We start from the raw sequence: 22,994 nt of genomic DNA on the forward strand, positions 1-22,994 counted from the left end.
GAGGTCACCCAGCTTAGAAGACACAAACCAGGAATTTTGAGCCCAGCAGTCGGGACTCCAGAGCCTCCTAAACTCCGAAGTGCCCTTTCCTCTCCCCACAAAACCTGCACGTTTTCTTGAGTCCATACCCCACCCCCTTGTGTGCAGCTCATGCCGGTGAAGAAGCACTGGTCTAGAGGAAGGTTTAACTTCCCCACTGTGGACACTGCAGACGGTTCTCTGCGGGGAAGTCCTGGGCACTGCCCAGTTAGGCAGCATCCCTGGCCCCCACCCACTTGCTGCCAGGAGTACACCCAGTCGTGGCCACAACAAATGACCCCCAGACATTACCCTGTGTCCCCCAGGGCGATAAAACCACTGGTCTGGGGAGAAGAAAAGCAGACAGACCAATCAGAGATAGAAAACCAAAGGAAATCCTACGGGATGCAGACTGCACGTTTTCTGACACCTAATAAACCAGCCATTCTCTAGTAAACTCTTAACAAGCCCAAGGAACCTGAGCAGAGAATGTTCTGCTTATTTAACTTAACAGAAAACCTAGGAAGCACGTTCTTCTAGGGTCCCTGTTTTAGAAGAAAAGCGCTGCTCAGAGAGGGAAGCGATCTGCCCCAGCTCACACAGCCAGTGAGAGGAGGTGGAGCTGGTCCTCAGCCCCAGCTCCTCCCCACCTCTAGCACAACCGACAGAAGACCCGAGCTGTGAAAGACCTAACAGCCGCTATTAAGCTCTCACTTTGCGGGGGGCCCTGCCGCTTTAATCTTCCCAAGACCCCCACCTCCCACCCCACTCAATCTGGCAAGGACCGTGACGACGCCCGTTTTACAGCGGGGGAAACTGAGGCTCCGGGAAGCCAAGAGGCTGGCCAGGTGGAGAGTGGCGGCTCTGGGACAGAACCCCGACCTGCGCCCCACGAACGGGGTCCCCATTCAAAGGGACTGTGTTTCTGGGCAGAAGACACCCTCACTGCTTGCGGGGCGTTTTCACCTCCCGCTGTCCACCCACGGGCCTGCGAAGCAGCATTTCCCGGGCCTGGGGTCCGGGGGAGGTTGACCAGCGCCGGCGAGGGCCTGCCCGACGCCACCCTTCCTCAGTTTCCCCTTCGCGCCGCCCACTCACAGCAGCCAGCTGATCGCGGCGACCCCAACCCCAAACCAACCTCTCCCCCCGGCCCTGGAACCGCGAGAGCTCCGAGCCGCGGACCCCAAGCCCAACCGGCACAACGCCGGGCACCCCCCTCCACGACTCACCTCTCAGGCGGCCGAACGCCGACCCACCGACGGCTGCGCCTGCGCACCGCGGCGCTGCCCGGCCCCGCCTCCGGCCGCGACGCCTGCGCGGAAGGAGCCGGCTCCCGTTGGGTTTTATTCTGCGCAGGCGCGTTAATTATCGAGGCGGGCGTGGGGAGAAGTGACGTAACTTAGAGGTGGGGGGAGAGCGGTTCGTTAGGGCAACTGACCTCTGCGACCGAACGGAGGCCGGAAATCAGGAGCGATTTCCCCTCTCGAGCGGGAATGGAGCGGTGCATGGTGGGACGGTGGCGGACTCCGGCGCGTTCCGCAGAGCCGGTCACGTGGCACCGAGCCGGCCACGTGGTGTTGCTGTGTCCGGGTATCTGGCGCCCGGAGCCGCACAGGCGCTCTGTGAATGGGAGCGACTGTTACCCGCAATCTTTTACACTTACTCACCCATCCACCCACAAACGCATTCTTTCATTCAGTCAACGCACAAGACGTAAAGGAACGCAAACATGTATGTTTAGAGCAGGTGCTTAATAGCGAACAAGTATTTACTGCAAACCAACTGTAAAAACCAGGAAAGTGTTCGCTCCCATTACCTTGTACCGGGGTCGACGAACTACAAACTAGTACACTAGGACGTAGACGAACCCTTTTCACCTGATGGCAAGCTCTATAAAGAAAAAATGGCGTGCCGGGACTATGATTGGGGAGGCAGGTGGGCCGGGATGGTTAGGGAAGATCCACCTTGTCGAGGTGGATTTGGACGATAAGGGAAAAAACTCCAGGTACGGAAAACGGCGAAAATGAAGATTAAGTAGGATAAAGCTTGGTGGGCTTAATAGAGGGTGAGTGATGAGGAAGTTCCCTAGGATGACTCACAACTGATCACCGTTAGTGTTGAAGTTGCAAGAAGCGTTCTCCTAATTCACTTTTATCCTATTTAAACGCATGCATGTTTAAAGCCCGGTGTTCTTTAACTTCTTTTGCAGAAATAAGGGGAGTGGGTTTTTTGGCCATTTTGGCTCTAGTAAATTTTCCTGGGCCCCTTACTTCAAGATTTTGTTTGTTTTAATGGACTTACGATAGTTACAGGGTAGGATACTGCACCGTTTAAAAACACCTGTTGTTTGAAGTCCCGGATTCATTTATTGAAGCTTTCTCGATTTTTTAAAAAACTGCCTTTCATTTAATTGATTCACCGGATTCTGCTGATATACGTGTCCTGCCTATATTCGTTCGATGCTAGAAGTTGGGTAGGATGCTGGTTGGGAAAATCTACAAAAAGCGCCTGAGATCTGGACGGTAAGGGGTTACTAACGTGACGCCCTCAGGTGCGGGAGAAAACCTGCAAAATTAGCCCAATACAGTTATAAAAGTAGAAAGGGGGCAAGCACAAATTAATACGGGAGCTAGAAGCCCAGGCAGAGAAATCCAGGCAGAAAGAACCGCGACTACACAGGATTCTGGGCGCCAGCTGTGTGTGGTTTCCATGGAAACGTCCCTCCCGGGCCTCCCCGAAGGTTCCGCCCCCCTCGCCGCCAGAGCCAATGACGGACAGGGAGGGTTCTAGCGCGTGCGTAGAGGGCGTCAGCCTCCCAAAGCACCGCCTCGCGGTGTGGGCGGAGCTGGGGCGCGCGTGCGCCCTGTCCTTCGGCGCACGCGCCCTCCCAGCATTCAGCGGGCGCGCGGGCGGCGGGCACCTCGGTCCCGGCTGCTGCGGACCCTGAGCGGACGGAGGCGGCCGGCCGCGGCAGCTGAGGCACCGCGACGCGGACCAGGTGGAGGGAGGGGCCGCCGGTGCACACCCGCCCGCCATGAAGCCCCCCGCAGGTACCGGCTGCCCCTCGGAGCGGCCCCGCTGCCCGGACCCGGGCGTCCCCTCCATCCTCGCGCCTCCCGGGGTCGCGACTCGGGCCTAGGAGCGGAGCCCAGTGACCCTCGAGGGGCTGGAGCCTGGGGGGGATGGGTCGGCGAACCCGGGACCCCGCCCCCTCGGCGGCCGAATGAATGAACCAGCTTTTCCAGCGCTTCACTCATTCAGCCAACTCCGTGCGTGTGGCTTCCGCTGAGCACCGGTCGGGCCCTGGGGGCGGACTCCGGGGGGGGACCGTGAGTTCTCGGCGGAGTCCCACAGCCCGAGAAAGCCAGCAGAGAAGCGAGCCAGGGCTTTAGGGAGTGGTCGGTGGTGGGGCTGACGGCGCTCCTCTCGAGAGGGCGGTCCCTGAGGGGCTTCTCGGAGGAGGTGGCCTATCAGCCCGGACCCAGCGCGGGAGAAGCAGCTGTGCTGCCCTGACCTGCGGGAGCACCTCCCCAGGTGGCGGGAACTGCGAGGGCGAAGGCGAGGAGGCAGGTGCACGCGGAGCGCGTTTGGGTAGCAACAAGTCATTTCGGGGAGAACGCAGCTCGGAGTCCCTTTTATTCTAAGGGCAGAGGGGCGTCCTGAAAGGGTTTTCGTTATGGGAGCGATGGGGTGTGCGTCCTGTATTTAGAAAATTGCCCAGGCTGCTGTGTGGTGCCTCCTGAGTTTTCTCTTGCTGGTCTCCCCCCCCCTCCCCCAGGTTCTTTCTCCAGCCGACTGTGATGATAATTGCATTAATGATAATCATAATTAGGGTTATTCAGGCCTCAGGAGGGCAGGAATGTTACTGGGACAGAGCATGTAGGTGGCAAGCTGAACTACACAGGATGAATGCGTCCGCTCCAGCTTTCAGGTCCTAGCTCCTGCGGGAGATTTTGCTGACAGTTCTCAGCGTACACGCATCTCCTACCTTGTCCGAGCTTCCGGAGCCCTTGTTTGCCACCCGATGTAACCCAGACCCGCATCTTTTTTCTGCAGTTCTGAAGTCCGCAATGCTCTGCAAGCGGAACGATTTTCCCTAAGCTCGTGGCAGTCAGTTGGCCAGAATATCCGGCCTGCCCTGGCTCAAGAGCCTTTCTTTTTCCCACTTAGTGTATGTCAGTGGTCCTCAGCTGGGGTGATTGTGGCACGCCAGGGGACACTGGGCAGTGTCTGGGGACATCTGTGGTTGTCATGATTGGGGGTGCTCCTGGCATTGAGTGGCTGGGGCCCCAGGGGTGCTGTTCATACCCTACAGTGCCCAGGGTGGACCCCCACCCCAGAGAGCGACCCAGTCACAGATGTTGATAATGTTAAAAAAAAAACACCCTGCCCTAGAGACACCAAACACGGGTCCCAGCCAGCAGTACCCTGCAAAGATCCCGTCCCTCTTCAGTATTCACAAAAAGGCGGGTAGTCCAGGACTACTGTGGCCCTGGTCAACTCCCTGCCATGCCAGAGGGGAAAATGGGGCACAAGTGGGTGTTTCCTGGAGCAGCTTCTACTTATTCTGCATTCCATACTCTACTGGGGGATCACACAAGCCTGTGTTCATTAATTGAAGTAATTTGGGGCAGGTGTGGCCATTTGAGACACACAGGTGCCGCAGGGATGCCATTGGGATGTCTGAGGAAGGAGCATGGAACGGAGGATTGGTAGGATTGGGGCTCAGGGCAGAGGGGACAGCCTGTGGGAAGGCCTGGGAGATACCTTGAAGAAAGCAGGTGTGGCTAGGCACAGGCCAGCTGGCCAGACCTGCTAAGCAAGACCCAATAGAGTGTGGATGGTGTAGACCAGGGGTCAGCAAACCAGTCTGTAAAGGGCTTGCTAGTTTAGGCTTGGTGAGTCACTTAGTCTCGTGCAACATCATTTTGACCCTGTGGGCTGTACAAAAACAGGTTGTCATTTGCTAATCCCTGGTATAAACTCCAGTAAGGGTTGAAGCGGGGTGGAGCCCTGGAAAGGGGGCAGGAAGATCTGACAATCAGATATTTACAAAGGTGGGGGGTGCACACGATACACTGGTTCACAGGGTTGGAGCCAAGGTCAGACTGCACAGGTTTGAATCCCACCTCCGCCACTTGCTGGCGTGAGACTTGAATTCTCTAAATCTCTGGACCTCCATCTGTACAATGGGGGCCACATAGAACCCAGAGTTCAGAACTGCGAATCAGTGAGGGAATGAAAGTAAAACATCTTTACCCTGAACACTGCACAGCAGTTTAAGCGACAGATGTTTTTACAGACCACGGTCTCTTATCCAAAAAGTCTTGGGTCTAGGGACGTTTTAGCAATAAGGAATTTTCCCTATTTTAGGAAAGCAATACAGTGTAAATGTCACATTACATCAAGGGACGTCAGGGGTAGCGCCCTTTAATCGAGTAAGTTAACTCAGATGGAGGTGTATACCAAATATCCACCCCAGCACTGCCGATGTTGGGGCTGGGTCATTGTGGGGTGCCCTTGGGCCTTGCCTACCTGCATGGGGAAACCATGCTCCTGTCCTTGCCCTCCAACCCCTACTTAGTCTAACCCTACTTCTGTCCTTGAAGCAGACACATTCAGTGTGGGGCTCTGTCTTCTCTGTCCAGCCTGTGCAGGAGATGTCCTGGACACAGCGGCCCCGTGCTCCGTGGTGAACTACCTAAGATGGGACCTGAGCGCCCAGCAAATAGGGGAGCTCACTGTGGAGCTCATTGAGCAAACTAAGCGTGTATATGACCAGGTGGGCTCCCAGAAGTTTGAAGACGTGTCCTATGAGAGTACCCTCAAGGCGCTGGCTGATGTGGAGGTGTCCTACACAGGTAAATCCGGGTCAGGATCCAGGCAGGGAGGCAGAAGTGCTCAGGCCTTGGAGCTCCTGGACCCTGGCCGTGGGTGAGGCCTCCTCCTCCCCAGGGGGATGGTGATGGATATAGGAGCTGCCTGGGGGTAAAGGCATCTGCTCGGCAAGAGGCAGCCCGGAGGGCCGCTGGTTCCCCTGCGTGCCCTGCTGCACAGCCTGGCGGACTTAGTTCTCACGGGCTGCGTCATCTGAGGGTCCAGAGCAGGACAGCCTGTCTAACAGCACTCCTCTCTAGGAGCCAGCTCCCGTGCCAGCCTCGAAACCGCAGCCACTCCTTGCTCCTTCTCTCTGAGCAACTGAACTTGGCCCCCTTTGCTTTTCTTCTCCCCCCTGCACTTTGGTAGCTTGATGCCATTAGGTGTCCTCATCACCACCCAACTGGATCCTTCTCTCCTTGGGGTCTGTTTGCTCCCTTTGTGAGGGACAAGGTGCTCAAATAGATGCAGAGCTGCTTCCCTGAGCCCACTCTGTAGAGGTTGATGGTGTGGGGACAAAAGACCAAGACGGGTCTTGCAGCAGAGAACTCTGAGCTGAGGAAACCCTTGCTCCTGGATCTCTAGCAAAAGTCCTTTTTCTGGGAACCTTTGAGAATCTCTGCTGGGGGGTTCTCACGAAGCCTCCCTGTGCCGCGTTTGCTAGATGCCGTGGATTTCTGTGCTGCCTTCAGGTGGGTGCACCTCAGTCTTCCCCCCTCATCTCTTTCTAGAGAGGCTCTTGGCAATTGCGTGATGCTAATTCCTGCCTATTGGGCATAGCCCTGCCAGACACCAACTTCACTCCTACAGCCTTTTTTTCTGTCTCCCCACAGTAGCCCAAGGAATTTTATTTTATTTTTAAAGATTTTATGTATTTGAGAGGAAGAGAGGGCACACATGTGGATGTGTGCATGACGGAAGAGGGGCAGAGGCAGAGGGAGGAGCAGGGACCCTGATGTGGGACTCGATCTCAGGACCCCGAGATCATGACCTGAGCCAAAGGCAGACGATTAACCAACTGAGCCCCCCCCAGGCTCCCACCCCCCAAGGAGTTTTAAAGGAAACTAAAATTGAATCAAGGCATTCCCCCCCACCAGCCCCTCAGTGTCTTTCCACTGCCCTCCGGACAAAGGCTAGAGTCCTTGATGTTGCTTTTGGTGCGGTTCGCCCCTCTCTGACCTTCCTCAAAGGTGTGAGTGCCCGGCCATGTGGCTGCTCGCACCTGCTCACACTCTCCTGTCTCGGGGCTTCACACACCCCCTGCTTTGGTAGATTTTGGGCTTCTCTGTGATCACAGATTAACTCCCCTCGGCAGCCCCTTCCCGGGCCCCCTCTGCTCTCACGGGCTGCTTGCATCGATCCCACACACTGCACGATTTTGTTGTCACACTTGGTGCAGTCACAGGCGCTTGTGAGCCTGTAAATCCCAGACGGACGGATGCTATTTCTGTCCTTTTCACTGTCCTCTCTTGCGCATCCGGCAGCAGGTCTGGCCTGGGGCCACGGGAGCAACCAAGCTGTGATTTGAATACAGGTCTTTCCAATGCAGAGTGTATGCTTTTTAAAACTAAATGCTCCGTGGAGATCTGATTTACATATCATAGAATTTGCTCAAAGCATACATTTCAGTGGTTTTTATATTCAGAGTTATCCATCACCATGTTTTAATTCTAGAACATTCCATCACCCCAAAGGGAAATCCTGTCCCCATCAGCAGTCACTCCCCATCTCCAACCCACCCCCCCAAGCCCTGGCCCCCACGAGCCCCCTTCCCGTCTGTGGATGAGCCTGTTCTGGACGTGTCACCCACGTGGACTCACACCCCGTGTGGCCTTCTGTGTCTGGTTCCTTCCCTGAGCGTCGTGGGCTCGGGGTCTGTCCCCGGGGCAGCATGCGTGGGCGCCTCACTTCTGTTCACAGCCAACTGACATGCTGGTGTGTGGGGGACACGTTGAGTTTGTCCGCCCACCTGTCAGTGGACATTTGGGTCATGTCCACTTGGGTTATTCACGGTCCTGCTGCTGTGAACACGTGATTTTTGTGTGATTGCATGTAGGCACCTAGTGGTATGTTGCCCGGTCAGGCGGTGATTGTTAAAGCTTACATTCTCACAACCACCCATGCTTCCTCTGTTTAACGAAATGCGAGTGTGCTCTGTAAGTTAGAAAATTGTTTATGAATTTAAAATGCTGCCATCAGCAGCCGTGGCTCTTTTTCTGGAATTGAGTTATTTTAGCCTCTCTAGATCTTGTCATACTTCTCTGTTATGGTCCTTCTTTCCTTGGAGTTTGGGAGTTGAGTTTGTTTCCATTGAACTGTGAGATCCCCGAGGACATGGATGACCAACCATGCCCCTTTCTTCCTTCCGGCACCCAGCCCAGGGCCCAGTGTGGAGAGCGTTCACTGAACAGATCGGCAGATGTGGATGAGCTACGTGCCTGGCGGGGTGAGGTTGGTATGTGCCAGTTTCTACCTGGGGCCGATTTTCACACCTGTCCCGTTCTCCCCCCGTTTCAGTTCAGAGGAATATCCTTGACTTCCCGCAGCACGTTTCTCCATCTAAGGACATTCGGATGGCCAGCACAGAGGCGGACAAAAAGCTGTCTGAGTTTGATGTGGAGATGAGCATGAGGCAGGATGTGTACCAGAGGATTGTCTGGCTGCAGGTGAGGATGCAGTGAGGTACCAGGCATGTTGGAGGTAGACACCGGGGGGTACAGACCGGCGTCCAGATAGGCACTGCTGGATCAGAATCTCTTTAGACTTGATCATTCTGTTCCTCAGACTTTGGAAGGTGGGGAGCTGAGGGGCCCTGGGGGTGGCCGGTGGGGACCGCTGCGTGGCAGGGCACGTGCACTTAGGGCCACTGAACCATGCGTTTAAGAACGGCTGAGGTGGTGAGTTTTGTGTTTTGTTTTACCGCAGTAAAGAAACATGAGAGCGTGACAGAGATAAATGCAGAGGAACACAAACAATAGAGCCTAAAATGCCTAGGACTTTGTAAGCCTTTCCTGTACCCACCACATGGTTTCGTTTTCCTGACCTCGAGGGGTGCTCCGTAGGGCTGGTGCCCTGCCTCCCGGGTCTTGGCCGCTGGTGTGGGAGTGAGCCGTGGAGGTGGACAGTGGTGCTCCTCTGTCTGTTACCTTAGCGCTTGCGTCTCCTCGGTCAGAAGAGCCCACCAGCGTGCTCTGGTGCAGGCCTGGGCGGGCGGCCTGTGGAAGCACCAGCAGCATTTTCTGTATTTAGTTGTAGCTTCGAGACCTTTGTAGGTGTGTGTGCAGTCGTGAGAAAGAATTCAGAGAGCACCTGTCTATCCTTTGCCCCATTTCCCCCAGCGTAACGCTTTGCGAAACCAGTCACTACCACCACCAGGATGATGACCTTGAGGCCACCCACCATTCTCCTTCCCATTTAACCATTCACCTGTGGGAGGTGCTCCGGGCCGGCTTTAGTTTGGGCTGTTCCCAGGAAGCGCATGCTCGCGGACAGGTTTTGTGTGAACGTAAATCTTCATGTGTCTGGGGCGGACGCCCAGGAGTGTCCTTGCCGAGTCGGACGGTGGTCGTAACTGCCCTCCCCGGTGGCCACACCGTCTCACGTTCCCTGCAGTGAGGTTTGCGCGTGTGCCTCGGTCTCCTGCCGCCTCACCAGCACCTGGTGGCGCCTCTGCTTTCCCTCATACAGAACTGTGGTTGTCTTGCTCTAGGAGAAAGTTCAGAAGGACTCACTGAGGCCAGAGGCCCTGCGGTACCTGGAGCGACTGATCAAGCTGGGCAGGAGGAACGGGCTGCACCTGCCCGAGGACACTCAGCAAGTGAGTACCAGCTGTCGGGGCTGGGGTGGGCCCCCCTGCTTGCGCGCGGCGTCAGAGGGCCCAGCCTATGGCTGGGTGCCCACCTCTCTGCTGCCTCCATTCTGGGGAGGGAGGTCTGTCTGGAGTAGGTCTGCCTTTGCACCCACCTGCTCTGGATTCTCCAGGGTTATGGTGTGCGCTCCCTCAGCCACAGAGAGGGCGCGGTGCAGGGGGCACACCTCATCGGTCCCCTCCGTGACTTCAGTGCGGTGGCATTAAGGAAGAGCTCACTGTGGCTAGGGGCCTCTGTTCTCCATACCCGCTACAATGGCATGGCTTCCCTCTGACACCGCACGTGTGGGGGTTCCCGCATCACTCACCACTCTGTGACACCAGCAGGTGTCCTACAGTCAGACTCAAACACACTTACCTGGAGGCGGTGTGATCCAGGTGGTTCTCTCTCCTTCTGACTGACCAGTCTGGGTCAGAGGTTCCCACCACCTTTTCCTCACGCTCAAGTCATTTGCTAGAGCCGCTCACAGAACTCAGGAAAAGCTTGCTTAGTACTACTGACTTACCGTAAAGGGTATAACCTGGAACGGCAAGGTCTGGGGGAGAGGCACGGAGCTCTGCCCCCCGCCCCGTGTGCACCACGCCGGAAGCTCTCTGAACCCCGTCCTTTAGGAGTTCTATGGGGGCCTCATTGTGTAGGCATGACTGATTAAACTACTGGTGATTGATTGAACCTGCAGCCTCCGGCCCCTCTCCCCTCCCAGGGTAGCAGGGGGTGCCACCAGCCCCCATCCTCAGGGGCTTTCCAAAAGTCATCTCGTTAATATGCATTCGACTGTGGTTGAAAGGGGCTGGTGATAAGCAACACGATGGGCCCCACTCCTCTGTCACTCGGGCTGTTGCAGTTTCTTGTGACCACAGAAGAAAGTCCAAGGGTTTTAGGAGCTGTGTGCCGGGAATGGGGACGAAGACCAAATACACATTGCTTATCGTAAGTCCCAGCCTCACAGATGGCATCTCCTGCGTTCTGGCCTGGATCAGCGGGCGAGCAGGGCCGTGCCTGCCCCCTGTCCTGTGGTTAATCACTGAGGATCTTTGTTCCCCCCATTCCCTCCCCGTTTTCTCTGCCAGGCAGCCACGTAAAGGAGACGGCTGGGCTGTGGGCTCTGGACTGGCTCGTTGGCACATAACAGGTGCCCTTAAGGGTGAGCTGTTTACCATCCCCAGGAACTGGCCACCCCTCCCGGTCAGCGAGACCCCCAGATGGGAAAGCACCAAGACAGGAAAGACACAGTTAATGCCGACACTAGGTCCGTGCCCAGAGCTCAGCGACTGTCCCTCTTGTCACTTAGAACGGACGCCAGCACCTCTAGCTTGTGGTTGAAGAAACCAGGACTCCAAGGGCTGAGGCATGTTTGTTAACACCAGAGCCGGTGAGGGGCGCCCGGCTGGCTCAGTCGGTAGAGTGTGCGACTCTTGCTCTTGGGGTCGTGAGTTCAGCCCCACGTTGGGTGTGGAGGTCGCTTAAAAATAAAAATCTTTTTTTTTTAATACACGTTTCTTTTTTTAATTAATATGTTTTTTTTGGGAGAGAGAGTTGGCGTGCGCATGAGCCAGGGAGGCGCAGAGAGAATCTCAAGCAGACTCCCCGCTGAGCATGGAGCCCTGCATGGGGCTTGATCCCAGAACCCTGAGATCATGACCTGAGCTGAAACCAAGAGTCAGACACTCAACCAACTGAGCCACCCAGGTGCCCCCGTAAAAATAAGAAACTTAAAAACAAAAACAAGAAAACCAGTGCCAGTGGGACTGGAGTCCGATTCCATCGCGGGACTGTGGGACCCAGAGCCCAGTGCGGTGCCTCCGCTCCAGCAGGTGCAGGTGCTACGCTCGGCCAGAGCGACGGCAGCAGAGCTGCCGTTTTCATTTTTTTTTTTTTTTTCTAAGATTTTATTTACTTATTCATGAGAGAGAGAGAGAGAGAGAGGCAGAGGGAGAAGCAGACTTCCCACAGAGCGGGGAGCCCGATACAGGACTCGATCCCAGGATTAAACTACGGGATCATGACCCGAGCCGAAGGCAGACGCTTAACCATCTGAGCCACCCAGGCGCCCTTCATTTTTTATAAAGTAGGTTCCACACCCAACGTGGGGCTTGAACCCACGACCCCGAGATCGAGTCACGTGCTCCCCTGACTGAGCTGGCCAGGCGCCCGACAGTTCTTACAGCTCCGTCACGATGTTGAAAGGCCGGCGTGTGTGCACGGGGGGCCGCACAGACGGTGACTTGGGGGCCACCTTGCTGGAAGGGACATGGAGCACCATGTGGAGCCGGGGCAGGGGGCTGGGTGGGGGCCCCGGAGCGTTGTCTCGTTCTGCGAGGGCACGTGCTGTTTCCCTGCCGCATCTCAGAACCGTAAGTGGCTCAGCTTCGGTGAGATGAGCAAGTGAGGGCTGGGGCCGGCGAGGCCCAGTGCGCCTGTGTGGGCTGGTTCTGAGCCAGGGTCTCGCCCAAGGAGCCCCGCGTTGCCCGCGAAGCTGTCGGGCACGCTTGCCCTGCCCCGCCCCCCTGTCCTGCTAGCGCAGAGCCTCTGTCGTCAGGCCCAGGGCTGGGCTCAGCTCCAGGCCCCCCGGAGGTGGCGGTGGGCCCACGTTGTGGCCCCACGGCACCCCCTCCTGCGCCGCGCCTCGCCCCCCTCAGAAGTTTCCACGTTGAGGCTTAGCCCTGCTGCTCTGTCAAAATGTCCGAAAGCCTAGGCTGCGGACTCTGAAGGTAGTAGGGTCCAGAATGCTCTTGGCTGGGGACACGTAACCGATGGGGACGCTAGCCGAGGTCCCCAGGGTCTCCAAGGCTGCTCAGTATGGAAGCCCGTGTCTGTGTTCTGTTGGCGCTGTGCACAGCGGTGTTAGAACCTGATGTCTGTGTCTTTTCCGTCCCTCTTCTCGCCTCCCTTGTCTCTTCTGCCCGTAGGGAGGGAGCCCCCAGCCCTGGTGGAAGCACTCCACTCACAGCTGTGCTCCTCCCTCCAGAAAATCAAGAGCATTAAGAAGAAGCTGAGTCTTCTGTGCATCGACTTCAACAAGAACCTGAACGAGGACACGACCTTCCTGCCACTGACGCGAGAGGAGCTGGGTACTGGTGGGGGATTCAGGTGGGGGCGGGGGGCTGATTCGCGGCCTCAGGACCCTTGCAGGCCGTGGCCACCACCCGCAGGCTTCCGAAGTGCGGGAACGTCTGTGTCCCACCGCCCTGGGCGAGGGGCTTTCTTCCCTTGGAGCAGTCAGCACTTTCTAGATCCTTCCTCGAGCAGTGCCCAAAGCGCTGGGTCAGGCGGCTGAGTTAGCCAGGATTTCCCCTTTGAGGCCCACGCCCCCACCTGCTGCTTTTCTCGTTTGAATCTTGTAAGAGGATCAGATAGACTCAATCCCAGCTGGTTCTTTTTCCCACACCTGGCTGTAGGTGGGAATTACGAAAGGTTGGGGCCGAGGTGTCTTTTTTAATTTGTAGTCTTTGCTTCTCTTGCCCCAGCTGTTTCATTTCAAAAAACTTGACACTGTGGGAAAGTTGTAAGGACCGTACCGTGGGAAGCCCTGTGCCCTCGGCGTCCCCAAGCTGACGGTGCACCTTCTGTCCTTTCCGTGGACACTGCCACACATATGTTCCCCCCGCTGTGGGAGAGTCGTGTGTAGGCCTGTGAGCCTTCCCCAGGAGTGCACCTCGCACTCGGAACGGCTGCATCGTGGAGAACACAATCTGTGTCCCCCTGTGCCGCCGGGGACACTCCTCGTATTCCTCTCCGCCGTCGCGTCCGCTCACAGAGCACCCGTCACATGGAGTTTTCCTGGCTCTTTAGGCTCCTCTTTAGCTGCCCCTCAGCCGTTCACACAAGTGTTGTCATCTCTCCTGACGTGGACGCTTTTGAAAAGCCCAGGCCCTGGTTTTGCTGCTGCCTGGGGGCTGGCCGTGCCGGGCCTCGTGGCCAGAGCTCCCCCCCAACCACTGCCAGAGGTCCCCCCCCCCGCCCCGCACCTGGAGGCCCCCAAGGGCAGCTGGCTTGCAAAGGGGCCCACAGCGGCGGGCCTTCCCAAGCAGGGGCTTGCAGGTCGGTCAGCGCTGCCCTCTGCTGCCCTTTGTTCTGGTTCGGTCCCTTCCGTGCCTGGGCCTCAGGCGGCACGTCCCCCCACGTGGCTCCCCGTGTAAGGACACGCGCCCACTGTGTTTCCTGGCCAGAGGAGGATCCGGGTCTCGAATTCGGCCGACAAATTTGCTCGCCCACACCCTCGCATGGGCCGGCTTTTCGGCCCATTTGTCTAGCTCGAGGGGCCTCCCGTGGAGCAGAGCCGGCCTCAGAGGGCAGAGGCGGTGACCACGGCCTGGGCGGCCAGCCTGTAGGTCTTGCTGAGCAAGGGTGTGGCGCGTGTTGATTTCCTTCTGCTTGCCAAAGGGAGAGTTGGTGTCCCTTTACAGGGTCTCGGACAGCATGTCTCTCACTCTGTCCCCTTCCCCGAGTCTCCGCTGCTCGGGGAAGGCGCTCCTCTGCCGGGTGTCTCCCTGGTCGGCAGCAACTCCGGGGGGGCCCTGGGCTGCAGCCCCTGCCGTGTGCTGCTGGGTGAAGCTCCCGCGAATGGTCTTCTGACCCCGTCGTTGCTGTGCGTTTGTGTGCTGGTCTCTCAAGTCAGCACCTCCCCCCAGTAGTGGATTTATCTGCAGTGGCGGTGTGGACAGAGGCCCCGTTAACTCCCGGGGTTGTGGTCTCTGCTGTCCCTGTTTTGATGCTCACATTGTCCCAGTTCCACCTCAAGAGCCTCTGCAGCTTGAAGTGTCCCTGTTACTCTGTGAGCACTTTCTTTGAGACTTGGGTTCCAGGCTCCTTTTGTCCCCACCCTGGCCTGGGCGGCTGTTTAGAAACCGCGATGTGGGTGCCGGGCGTGCCCATTGCTGCTGTGGGCCTGTTGTTCCCAGGCCCTGTCCCAGAGTTAGGAAACGGGCGTCTGCACACGCGCACACGTGCACACGCTTGTGCACGCAGCGAGCTCTGCCCACCCTGCTGCCCAGCGTCCCTTCTCACCTGTCCGGAGGGCCCCGGGCAAGCTGGCCTTGGAAGGAGCTGTGGGCCAGGTCGGAGCTGGGGCTGTGATGGCCCCTGGCGGTTTTCAGTCTGAGGTGATGCACCCGGATCTCTGTCTTAGGAGGACAGTTCGGCGCAGGGAGCCGGGTGGGGGCCTTTGCAGAAGTTCGGCCCGTCAGGAGGGCGAGGGTGGCATCTCTCCACCCCTCGTGTCACTGTTGGGGGAGGGACGAGGGAAGAGACTGCAGTTCCCGGAAGCCCCCTGTGTCGGGGTTGAGCCGAGGGGAGCTTTTCCTCCCTGGGAGCCCTGGTGGGAAGGGCAGCAGCTCTCCGTCTTCCCAGAGGGGCTCAGGGCAGGGTGGGGAGGCCGGGCCCGGCGCCCTGTTCCCCGTAGGCTCCCAGTCCTAGCCTCTCGCGTGCTTCCAGCCCCAGCTGCATGGGCCTGGCAGCTTCTCGGGCCTGTGGCAGGCGTGGCTTTGTTCCCGCAGGAGGCCTCCCGGAGGACTTTTTGAACTCGCTGGAGAAGGCTGGGGATGACAAGTTGAAAGTCACCCTCAAGTACCCACATTATTTTCCCCTCCTGAAGAAATGCCACGTGCCTGAGACCAGGAGGAAGGTGGAGGAGGCCTTTAACTGTCGCTGCAAGCAGGTGGGAGGGCAATGCCTGGAAGTCGCGGGGCCTGTCCTGTCTGCCCGGTGCCTCCTGGGCTGGGCTCGGGGGTCGGCAAGCCCCGGGCGAGCTCAGCCTGCCCCTCCCAGACTTCCATGCCGGGGCTGGCTCTGGCTCTGGGCCCGGGGCCACAGCTCAGGGTCTGACCCCTTCCCCAAGCCAGTCCTGTGTCTGTGTGACCATCCGCTGCTCCCGCGCCTTAGCTTCGGTCATCCCCTCTCTCTCTCTCCAGTGGCGTTGCTGGGGCTTGAGCTGGGGTCTGCAGACGCGCCCTCCCCTTTTCTGTGTCTTGTGTGGTGGCCTGGGCCCTCTAACTGCGGCCTGGGGCGTGTCTTCAGCGCACAGACATCCATTCCCACACAGACGCTTGTGTTTGTGTCCACGCCGCGGTGTGGCCTCGCTTCTCCTGTTCAGTGTCTCCAGCAGACGGGGGTGAGCTCCCCGTGCACAGTGCCCCCTGCGGCTCACCTGGCCCCACATTGCTGTCCACTCACGGCCTTCGAACCCTTCACGGTCACACCCTTTCTGGGTCCAGAAGGGACCTGAGGATTAATAGAGAGATGCATGTGTTATGGCAGGACCACAGGGCAGCCATGGAAACCTAGGCCATGGGAAGGGGGGGTGGGGACGAGATGCAGCTGGCTGGGTCCTGGCATTCCAGAACTGTGCTGGCCACGGGACCCAAGTGGGAGGTGGTGGGCCTGGCGCCCACAGAGCTGGTCGTTGGTCGGTTCCAGGAGAATTGTGCGATCCTCAGAGAGCTGGTGACCCTCCGGGCCCAGAAGTCCAGCCTGCTGGGATTCAGCACGCATGCCGACTACGTCCTGGAGATGAACATGGCTAAGAGCAGCCAGGTGGTGGCCACTTTCCTAGGTAACCCTTTGCCTCCCTCAGCCTCCCGCCGTGGGTTCCAGGAGTGGGGTTCAGGTTATTCTTGCCTGCAATGTGGTGAGGCCTCCGAGAGCCACATTCTGTCCACCCTACAGTGGGAATCCTAACACCTCCCTGACCCCTGTTCAGCCTCAAGGGGCTCGAACCTGATGGCCGAGCGTAGGGCTCTGGGGTGAGCCTGCGTCTGCCCCTGCGCTGCTGCGTCCTGGTGTGAGCTCTGGGCAAGCGTCCCCACTCTGGCCATCCTTTCCTGCTCGTGGAAGGAGACCGAGGGGCCCCTGCCCGCACCCCCACCTGCTGCAGGGCGATGTCTGTCTGGCTTGTGCCAGCGGTCTGGCCTTGCAGGTGGCATGCTGGTGCCATCGTGCTGCGGACCGGGGCTGGCGGGGGAGCCGCCGCAGGGTAGCCTAGCCTTCCCCTCTGCCCTCTCCAGATGAGCTGGCCCAGAAGCTGAAGCCCCTGGGGGAGCAGGAGCGGGCCGTGATCCTGGAGCTGAAGAAGGCCGAGTGCGAGAAGCGGGGCCTGGACTTTGACGGGCGCATCAACGCCTGGGACATGCGCTACTACATGAACCAGGTGGAGGAGACCCGCTACAGCGTGGACCAGAACCTGCTCAAGGAGTACTTCCCCATGCAGGTGGTCACCAAGGGCTTGCTCAGCATCTACCAGGAGCTGCTGGGGCTGACCTTCGACCTGGAGGAGAGCGCCACCGTGTGGCACGAGGACGTGAAGCTGTACTCCGTGAGGGACTCGGCCTCAGGGAAGGTCATTGGGAAGTTCTACCTGGACCTCTACCCAAGGTGCGGGTGAGCCCGGACGGAGACCCTTCCTTGCACCTCAGCGTTCCCATCTGTGGAACGGGTTGTGGGGCTTCCGCGGTGCAGGGCCGGCTGAGGGGCCTGGAGTGCTCACTGCCCAGGGAGGAGGGTGCCCAGGAGGTTCCGCCCGAGCCGTGGGACAGAGTGTGGGGCAGGCCCCCGGCTGCCGAGGAGCAGGTTTGAGCTGCTCTGTGCAGGTGCCTGGGCTGGCAGATGGGTCGGTTAGGGGCTCCGGCGGGGTCAGGAGCCCTGTGGGCCAGGCGGTGTGTGCCGCAGATCCCTGGCTGGGCCCGACCCTGCCTCCGTCCCCAGGGAAGGGAAGTACGGGCACGCGGCCTGCTTCGGCTTGCAGCCAGGCTGCCTGCGGCACGACGGGACCCGCCAGATCGCCATCGCGGCCATGGTGGCCAACTTCACCAAGCCTACCCCGGACGCCCCGTCCCTGCTGCAGCATGACGAGGTGGAGACCTACTTCCACGAGTTCGGGCACGTGATGCACCAGCTCTGCTCTCAGGTGGGTGCAGGGGCCTCGGGGACGGGGGCGGTGCTGGCGGTTGGTGCGTCTGGAGGCAGCCGCCTCCCTGGACGGCGCCCCGCTCCTTGGGTCACCACCGGGCCCTGCAGACGGCTGGCTCACTGGATAGAAATGTGTCTCAGCGGGGCTGGGGGTCTGCGGTCAGGGTCAGCGGTGCCCGCAGCCGCTGTCTCCTCACGCCCTCACACCGTTGTCCCTCTGTGTGTGTCTGTGTCCTCCTCTTCTCCCATAAGATTGCTGGTCATTGGGTTAGGGCCACCCTAACTCGTTTTAAGCTGAATGTTTCAGTGATCGTTAGTTTACCAAGTCACGTAGCCATCACTGCTACCCAAACTTTTTTTTTTTTTTTAAAGATTTTATTTATTTGAGAGAGAGAGAATGAGAGAGAGCAAGCACATGAGTGGGGGAGGGTCAGAGGGAGAAGCAGGCTCCCCGCCGAGCAGGGAGCCCGATGCGGGACTCGATCCAGGGACTCCAGGACCATGACCCGAGCCGAAGGCAGTCGCTTAACCAACTGAGCCACTCAGGCGCCCATACCCAAACGTTTTGAAACATTTCCGTCACCAGAAAGAGCCTTCGTCCCTTGTAGTTGTCCCCCCGCGGCCCCCACGAGCCCCCTTCCCGTCTGCGGATGAGCCCGTTCTGGATGTGTCACCCACGTGGACTCACACCCCGTGTGGCCTTCCGTGTCTGGTTCCCTCCCTGAGCGTCGTGGGCTCGGGGTCCGTCCCCAGGGCCGAGCGTGTGGGCGCCTCGCCCCTGTTTTCTGCCGAGTAACATGCCTGCGCGTGGGATGCGCTGAGAAGTGTGTTTTGAGCAGAGGGTTTGACTTTGGTGTTCAGTGCACTGTCTTTTTTATTTCATGGTTTTCACTTTTTGTGTCTTGTTGAAGAGATCATTTTCTCCTAATTTTCCTTTTTTAGAAGTCTGGGCTTTAGCTCTTGTGTCTGTCTATCGTCCGCTGTGCAATAAGTTTCGTCTCGGGGTGATGGCACTCAGCGCTCCTCAGGGCAGGGCGGCGTCTGCAGCCCTGGGGCCTGTGTGCCCCGGCCGCCTTGCCCTGTCCACACTCCCCTCGCCTCTGCCTGCCTCCGCGCTGCGTGCCCACGGGGTATGTCCTGGATCTGGAACGTTCTTTTGCCAGTGACTCTCATGGCTCCCTCATTTCCTTCAGGTCTTTGCAGAGACACGTGCTCACTGTTGGCAGTTCTGTAAAGTCACTGCGAGCGCAGTTCGCAGATACCGAAGCAGGGCTCCCGCGGGAACACAGGGTTGGGTCCCTCGGGTCGTGCGTGTTTCTGTTTACAGACACCTCCGGTAGGTGCTGCTGATCCGTCACACTGAGCTCCCAGCCGACCGCGCTGCAGCTCACGCATTTGACCGCGGGCTGTCCCTGCACATCACGGCCTTCTTGCCCTCAGGAAAGCCGGAAACCACTTCAGCGTGGCAGTTGGGATCCATTTTATTTATTTTTAAAGTTTTTATTTATTTATTTGAGAGACAGAGTGAGAGTGAGCACAAGCAGGGGGAGTGGGAGAGGGAGAAGCAGGCTTTCCACAAGCAGGGGGAGTGAGAGAGGGAGAAGCAGGCTTCCCGCCGAGCAGGGAGCCCGATGCGGGGCTCGATCCCAGGACCCCGGGATCATGACCTGAGCCGAAGGCAGACGCTTCACCGCCTGAGCCGCCCAGGCACCCCTGTTGGGATCCGTCTAAACAGCCCAATCGCTTACAAAAACATAAAAATGGGGGGGGCTCTCAACAGAGCATGAAAAGGACACTTGTTCACAGAGCTGAAGCCCAGAGGCGGAGCGTTAAAGGACCACGAAGCGCCACAGGTGTTGGTCTTGGGTTGGGAATTTTAGCAAGTAGGCGAAGTCCCAAATAAGGCCTGTGCGTAACGAGGCCCAGCATTCGTCCTCTCCCGTTCTTGCCCCCCTCCGGGCCTTGTAGGGACGTGCCCGGGTGGCCCCCAGAGCTGGGCTCTACGCGGCTTCAGGAGAACGGCTGAGCCAACAGTGGAGAAAGCACAAGGTGCCTCCAGCACCACCATCCACATCCTGTGGCTTCCAGGCCCGCGCCTTTGGGGTCTAGGGCTTTTTTGAGAGCGTTGGCTTTGTGGATGAGGAAGGGAACCCAGGTGGCCAGCCGGGGATGGGCGTGCTGCCCGCCTCCATGTGTCCTGGGCTGGGAAGGCTGTTAGCAGCGCCCCGGACCCTCCGCTGCCCCCCATACCCCAGCAAGGCCGGTGGCTGGCAGCTGGCCCGGCAGGGTCCAGACCTCCCTGCAGCCCTGTCCGCCCCCACAGGCGGAGTTTGCCATGTTTAGCGGGACGCACGTGGAGCGGGACTTCGTGGAGGCACCTTCTCAGATGCTGGAGAACTGGGTGTGGGAGAAGGAGCCGCTGCTCAGGATGTCCCAGCACTACAAGACGGGCAGCGCCATCCCCCAGGAGCTGCTTGAGAAGCTCATCAAGTCTCGGCAGGCCAACACAGGTGCCCACTGGGAGCCGCCTCCCGCCCGGGGCCGCCGCCCTCCCTTCCGCCCGGGGGCCGCCCGGGGCCACCCTCCTGCCTGGGGCCTCCGGGAGGCCTTGGCCCCGAGGTTGGGGGCGCGGGGGAGGCCAGGCGTGTGCCTTCTTCTGAGGGAGTACAGAGCCGGCTTCCCTGTCTCCATCCGCCCGTCAGGTCTCTTCAACCTGCGCCAGATCGTACTGGCCAAGGTGGATCAGGCCCTGCACACCCAGACGGCTGCAGACCCAGCGGAGGAGTACGCCCGCCTCTGCCAGGAGATCCTTGGGGTCCCAGCCACGCCAGGTAGCCGCTCGCAAGGTGGGCCCACCTGGGGGGGGGCGTCAGGGTCCCAGCCGTTCCCGGAGGCAGAAGGATCTAGTGACGTGTGGAGGGAGTCAGGCCAGTCTCTAGGTGGTGGCTGAGCCCCGGGAGGAAGCAGACGGCCTCTGGCGCCCTTGCCGCTTGGTGTTCCTGGGCCTGTGGGCTCCAGCGTGTGGCTGGGAGCTGGTGGGTGTGAGCAGCTCCATCCCTTCTTGCCGTCCCTCCTTCCGCTCAGGCTGTATGCCGCTTCCCTCCCCGCCAGCCCCCGAACTCCCTCAGCGGTGCCTTCCCGCACCCTGCTCTGGAATAGGCCTGGGAGGTGCCGCAAAGAGCAGGGATGTCCTACCCTGGAGGCAGAGAGGAGATCAGGTTGTGATGCCTGTCCTTGGGCGTTCTCGAAAGTGCTTGGATGAACACGTGTGAAAATCGGAATTTCAGCGTAGGGGGTATGGCGTTGCTTTATTCTACAAGCACTTAAAAATCCTTTCAAAAGTTTAACCAGGGCGTGCTTTCCACCGTATGGGCGTGCCTTGATTTATCCTTTTGTGTGAACTCTTCAGCGTCAGCAGGTAGCAGGCCAAGTTGTCCAGCTACCACTTTCTTGTGGGGCCCGTTCCTCTCCTCCTGGGTGTGTGGGTCACCTCTGATGGGGCTGATTTGAGGCTCCCTTCTCCCGGCAGCGGGCACTGAGGGGGCTGGGGAATGGGGGGCCGCAGTGAGAGCCGTGCCACGTCTGTCCCAGGGACCAACATGCCTGCGACCTTCGGCCACCTGGCAGGTGGCTATGATGCCCAGTACTACGGCTACCTGTGGAGCGAGGTGTACTCCATGGACATGTTCCACACGCGCTTCAAGCAGGAGGGCATCCTCAACGGCAAGGTGAGGGCAGGCCAGCCACTCAGTGGGAGGGGGTGCCCGCCTGCGGAGGGAGCAAGTGACCTTTCGGCACTGCTCCCTGCCGCCCGGGACCAGGGGAGGGGAGCGGGGACACCTGCTGGTCTTCGCTGGGTCCTCCTGGGGCTGGGGCTCAGCCAGCTCTCCAGACCTGTGTTCTGTCACCGCAGAAGCTCAGCCACCTGTGCCGTGGGCTCGGCTGGGGCTTCAGCCTCTGTGACGTGAAGGGCCTTGCGGTGTTGTGAATGGGTGGGGTTCTGCACGCACGTGCTCGTGCACATGCTTGTGAATAACACTCGTGTGCTTGCGCGTGCATGTTCTCTCTGATGCTGATGCAGGCACCCATGAGCCCACTTGTGGCCGGGAGGGGATGCTCGAGGACTGATCACCCCCACCCCATTCCCAGCAGGTTGGCATGGACTACAGAAGCTGCATCCTGAGGCCCGGGGGTTCCCAGGACGCCAGCGTCATGCTGAAGCTCTTCCTGGGCCGAGACCCCAAGCAGGACGCCTTCCTCCTGAGCAAAGGGCTGCAGGTGGACCGCAGCGAGCCAGCAGCCTGCTGACGCACCAGAGCCCTGCCAGCCCCGGGCCAGCCCACCCCAGCCCCACCCTAGCTCCTGCCGCCCTGTTGCCTTAGCCCCCAGTCGGGAAACGGGGTGGCCTGCAGCTCAGGGTGGAGGGTGGGGGCAGGGTGAGGAGAGGGGGTGTTGGTCCTCCCCGTTCATTCCTCCTGTCCAGTCTCCTCAGTGGTCGGCCGGGGCTGGTGGGGTCTTATCCTCCAGATGCCTGGGAAACTGTGTCCCGTCAGGCCCGCCGATTTGTTGCACTAATCCATCCCCTTCTTGGGAAGTTTTCTGAGTGAAAAGATGGTGGTTCTTTGAAATGCAGCCATTAAAAAAAAAAAAAAATTGTAAAGAAGGAAGAGACTGTTGGCCTGGTCTCTGACTCTTGTGCTTCTACCGCAGACCAGCGGACTATCCGTTGTCACATGGGGGTGACGTGCCGATGAGCCCGTCACCCCCGGATGTGCTTGGCCATCAGCCCTCAGGCCAGGGACACGGGGCGGTCGAAGGCTGGCGCGTTCTGGATTGTGACGGGTTGGGGTCTCTGGGAGCCGGCTGAGCTGTCAGACTGCGTGCAGGGGTGGGGGTGCCGATGGGAATTGCGGAACCAGCGTGCCACTACCGCTCACCAGGAGGGGTCTGTTTCCCGCCGACCTCCCCCCTCCCTGTGCGGCCCGGGGCCACGTGGACCAGGCTCAGCTCTTCCAGGAAGCTGGGAGGCCACGCCCGCCCTGGGGCCCTGGAGCCCCCCCACTGGGCACAGCTCCTGTCCCGGCCCCTTGGCCAGGCCTAGGGATTTGTGATTTGACGGTTTGATTAATGGGCGCAGCTGCTGGACGCCAGGCTGGGACCTTTCTGGACCGCGTGACCTTGAAGACTAAGGCACGTGTGGTCCTCTTGGCTCAGCTCCCTCTGGCTGGTAGCAACGCAGCCAAGTCTGGGCCATGGGGACGGGTGGCCTTCCTGGGTCCTCTGATAATTCTTCAAAATGCCTTAGGTGATACTTTCTGGTTGTGGAAA

The 22,994-nt window shown here is 59.3% G+C and overlaps 1 protein-coding gene across 6 annotated transcripts; it reads left to right on the forward strand.

Moving 5' to 3' along the window:
• The first annotated feature begins 2,901 nt into the window (after positions 1-2,901).
• Positions 2,902-22,335, forward strand: THOP1 (thimet oligopeptidase 1). Of its 6 annotated transcripts, none has more exons than XM_081831033.1 (13): positions 2,902-3,068; positions 5,667-5,879; positions 8,413-8,561; positions 9,605-9,712; positions 12,733-12,835; positions 15,260-15,420; positions 16,179-16,314; positions 16,766-17,138; positions 17,463-17,664; positions 19,990-20,176; positions 20,369-20,497; positions 21,258-21,394; positions 21,816-22,335. In XM_081831033.1, exons 1-13 carry the CDS (start codon positions 3,053-3,055, stop codon positions 21,972-21,974), a joined length of 2,073 nt encoding a protein of 690 aa, XP_081687159.1. In that variant the 5' UTR covers positions 2,902-3,052; the 3' UTR covers positions 21,975-22,335. The 6 variants fall into 6 exon arrangements, with proteins under 6 accessions (XP_081687159.1, XP_081687200.1, XP_081686975.1 ...); XM_081831074.1 differs by having other exon boundaries at positions 16,766-17,132; positions 21,819-22,335; XM_081830849.1 differs by lacking the exon at positions 15,260-15,420 and adding an exon at positions 15,674-15,873.
• Positions 22,336-22,994: the final 659 nt, after the last annotated feature.

Source organism: Leptonychotes weddellii, chromosome 1 (assembly GCF_054177405.1).
Source record: "Leptonychotes weddellii isolate Sample4059 chromosome 1, ASM5417740v2, whole genome shotgun sequence".
In the NCBI taxonomy this organism is placed as follows: Eukaryota; Metazoa; Chordata; class Mammalia; order Carnivora; family Phocidae; genus Leptonychotes; species Leptonychotes weddellii.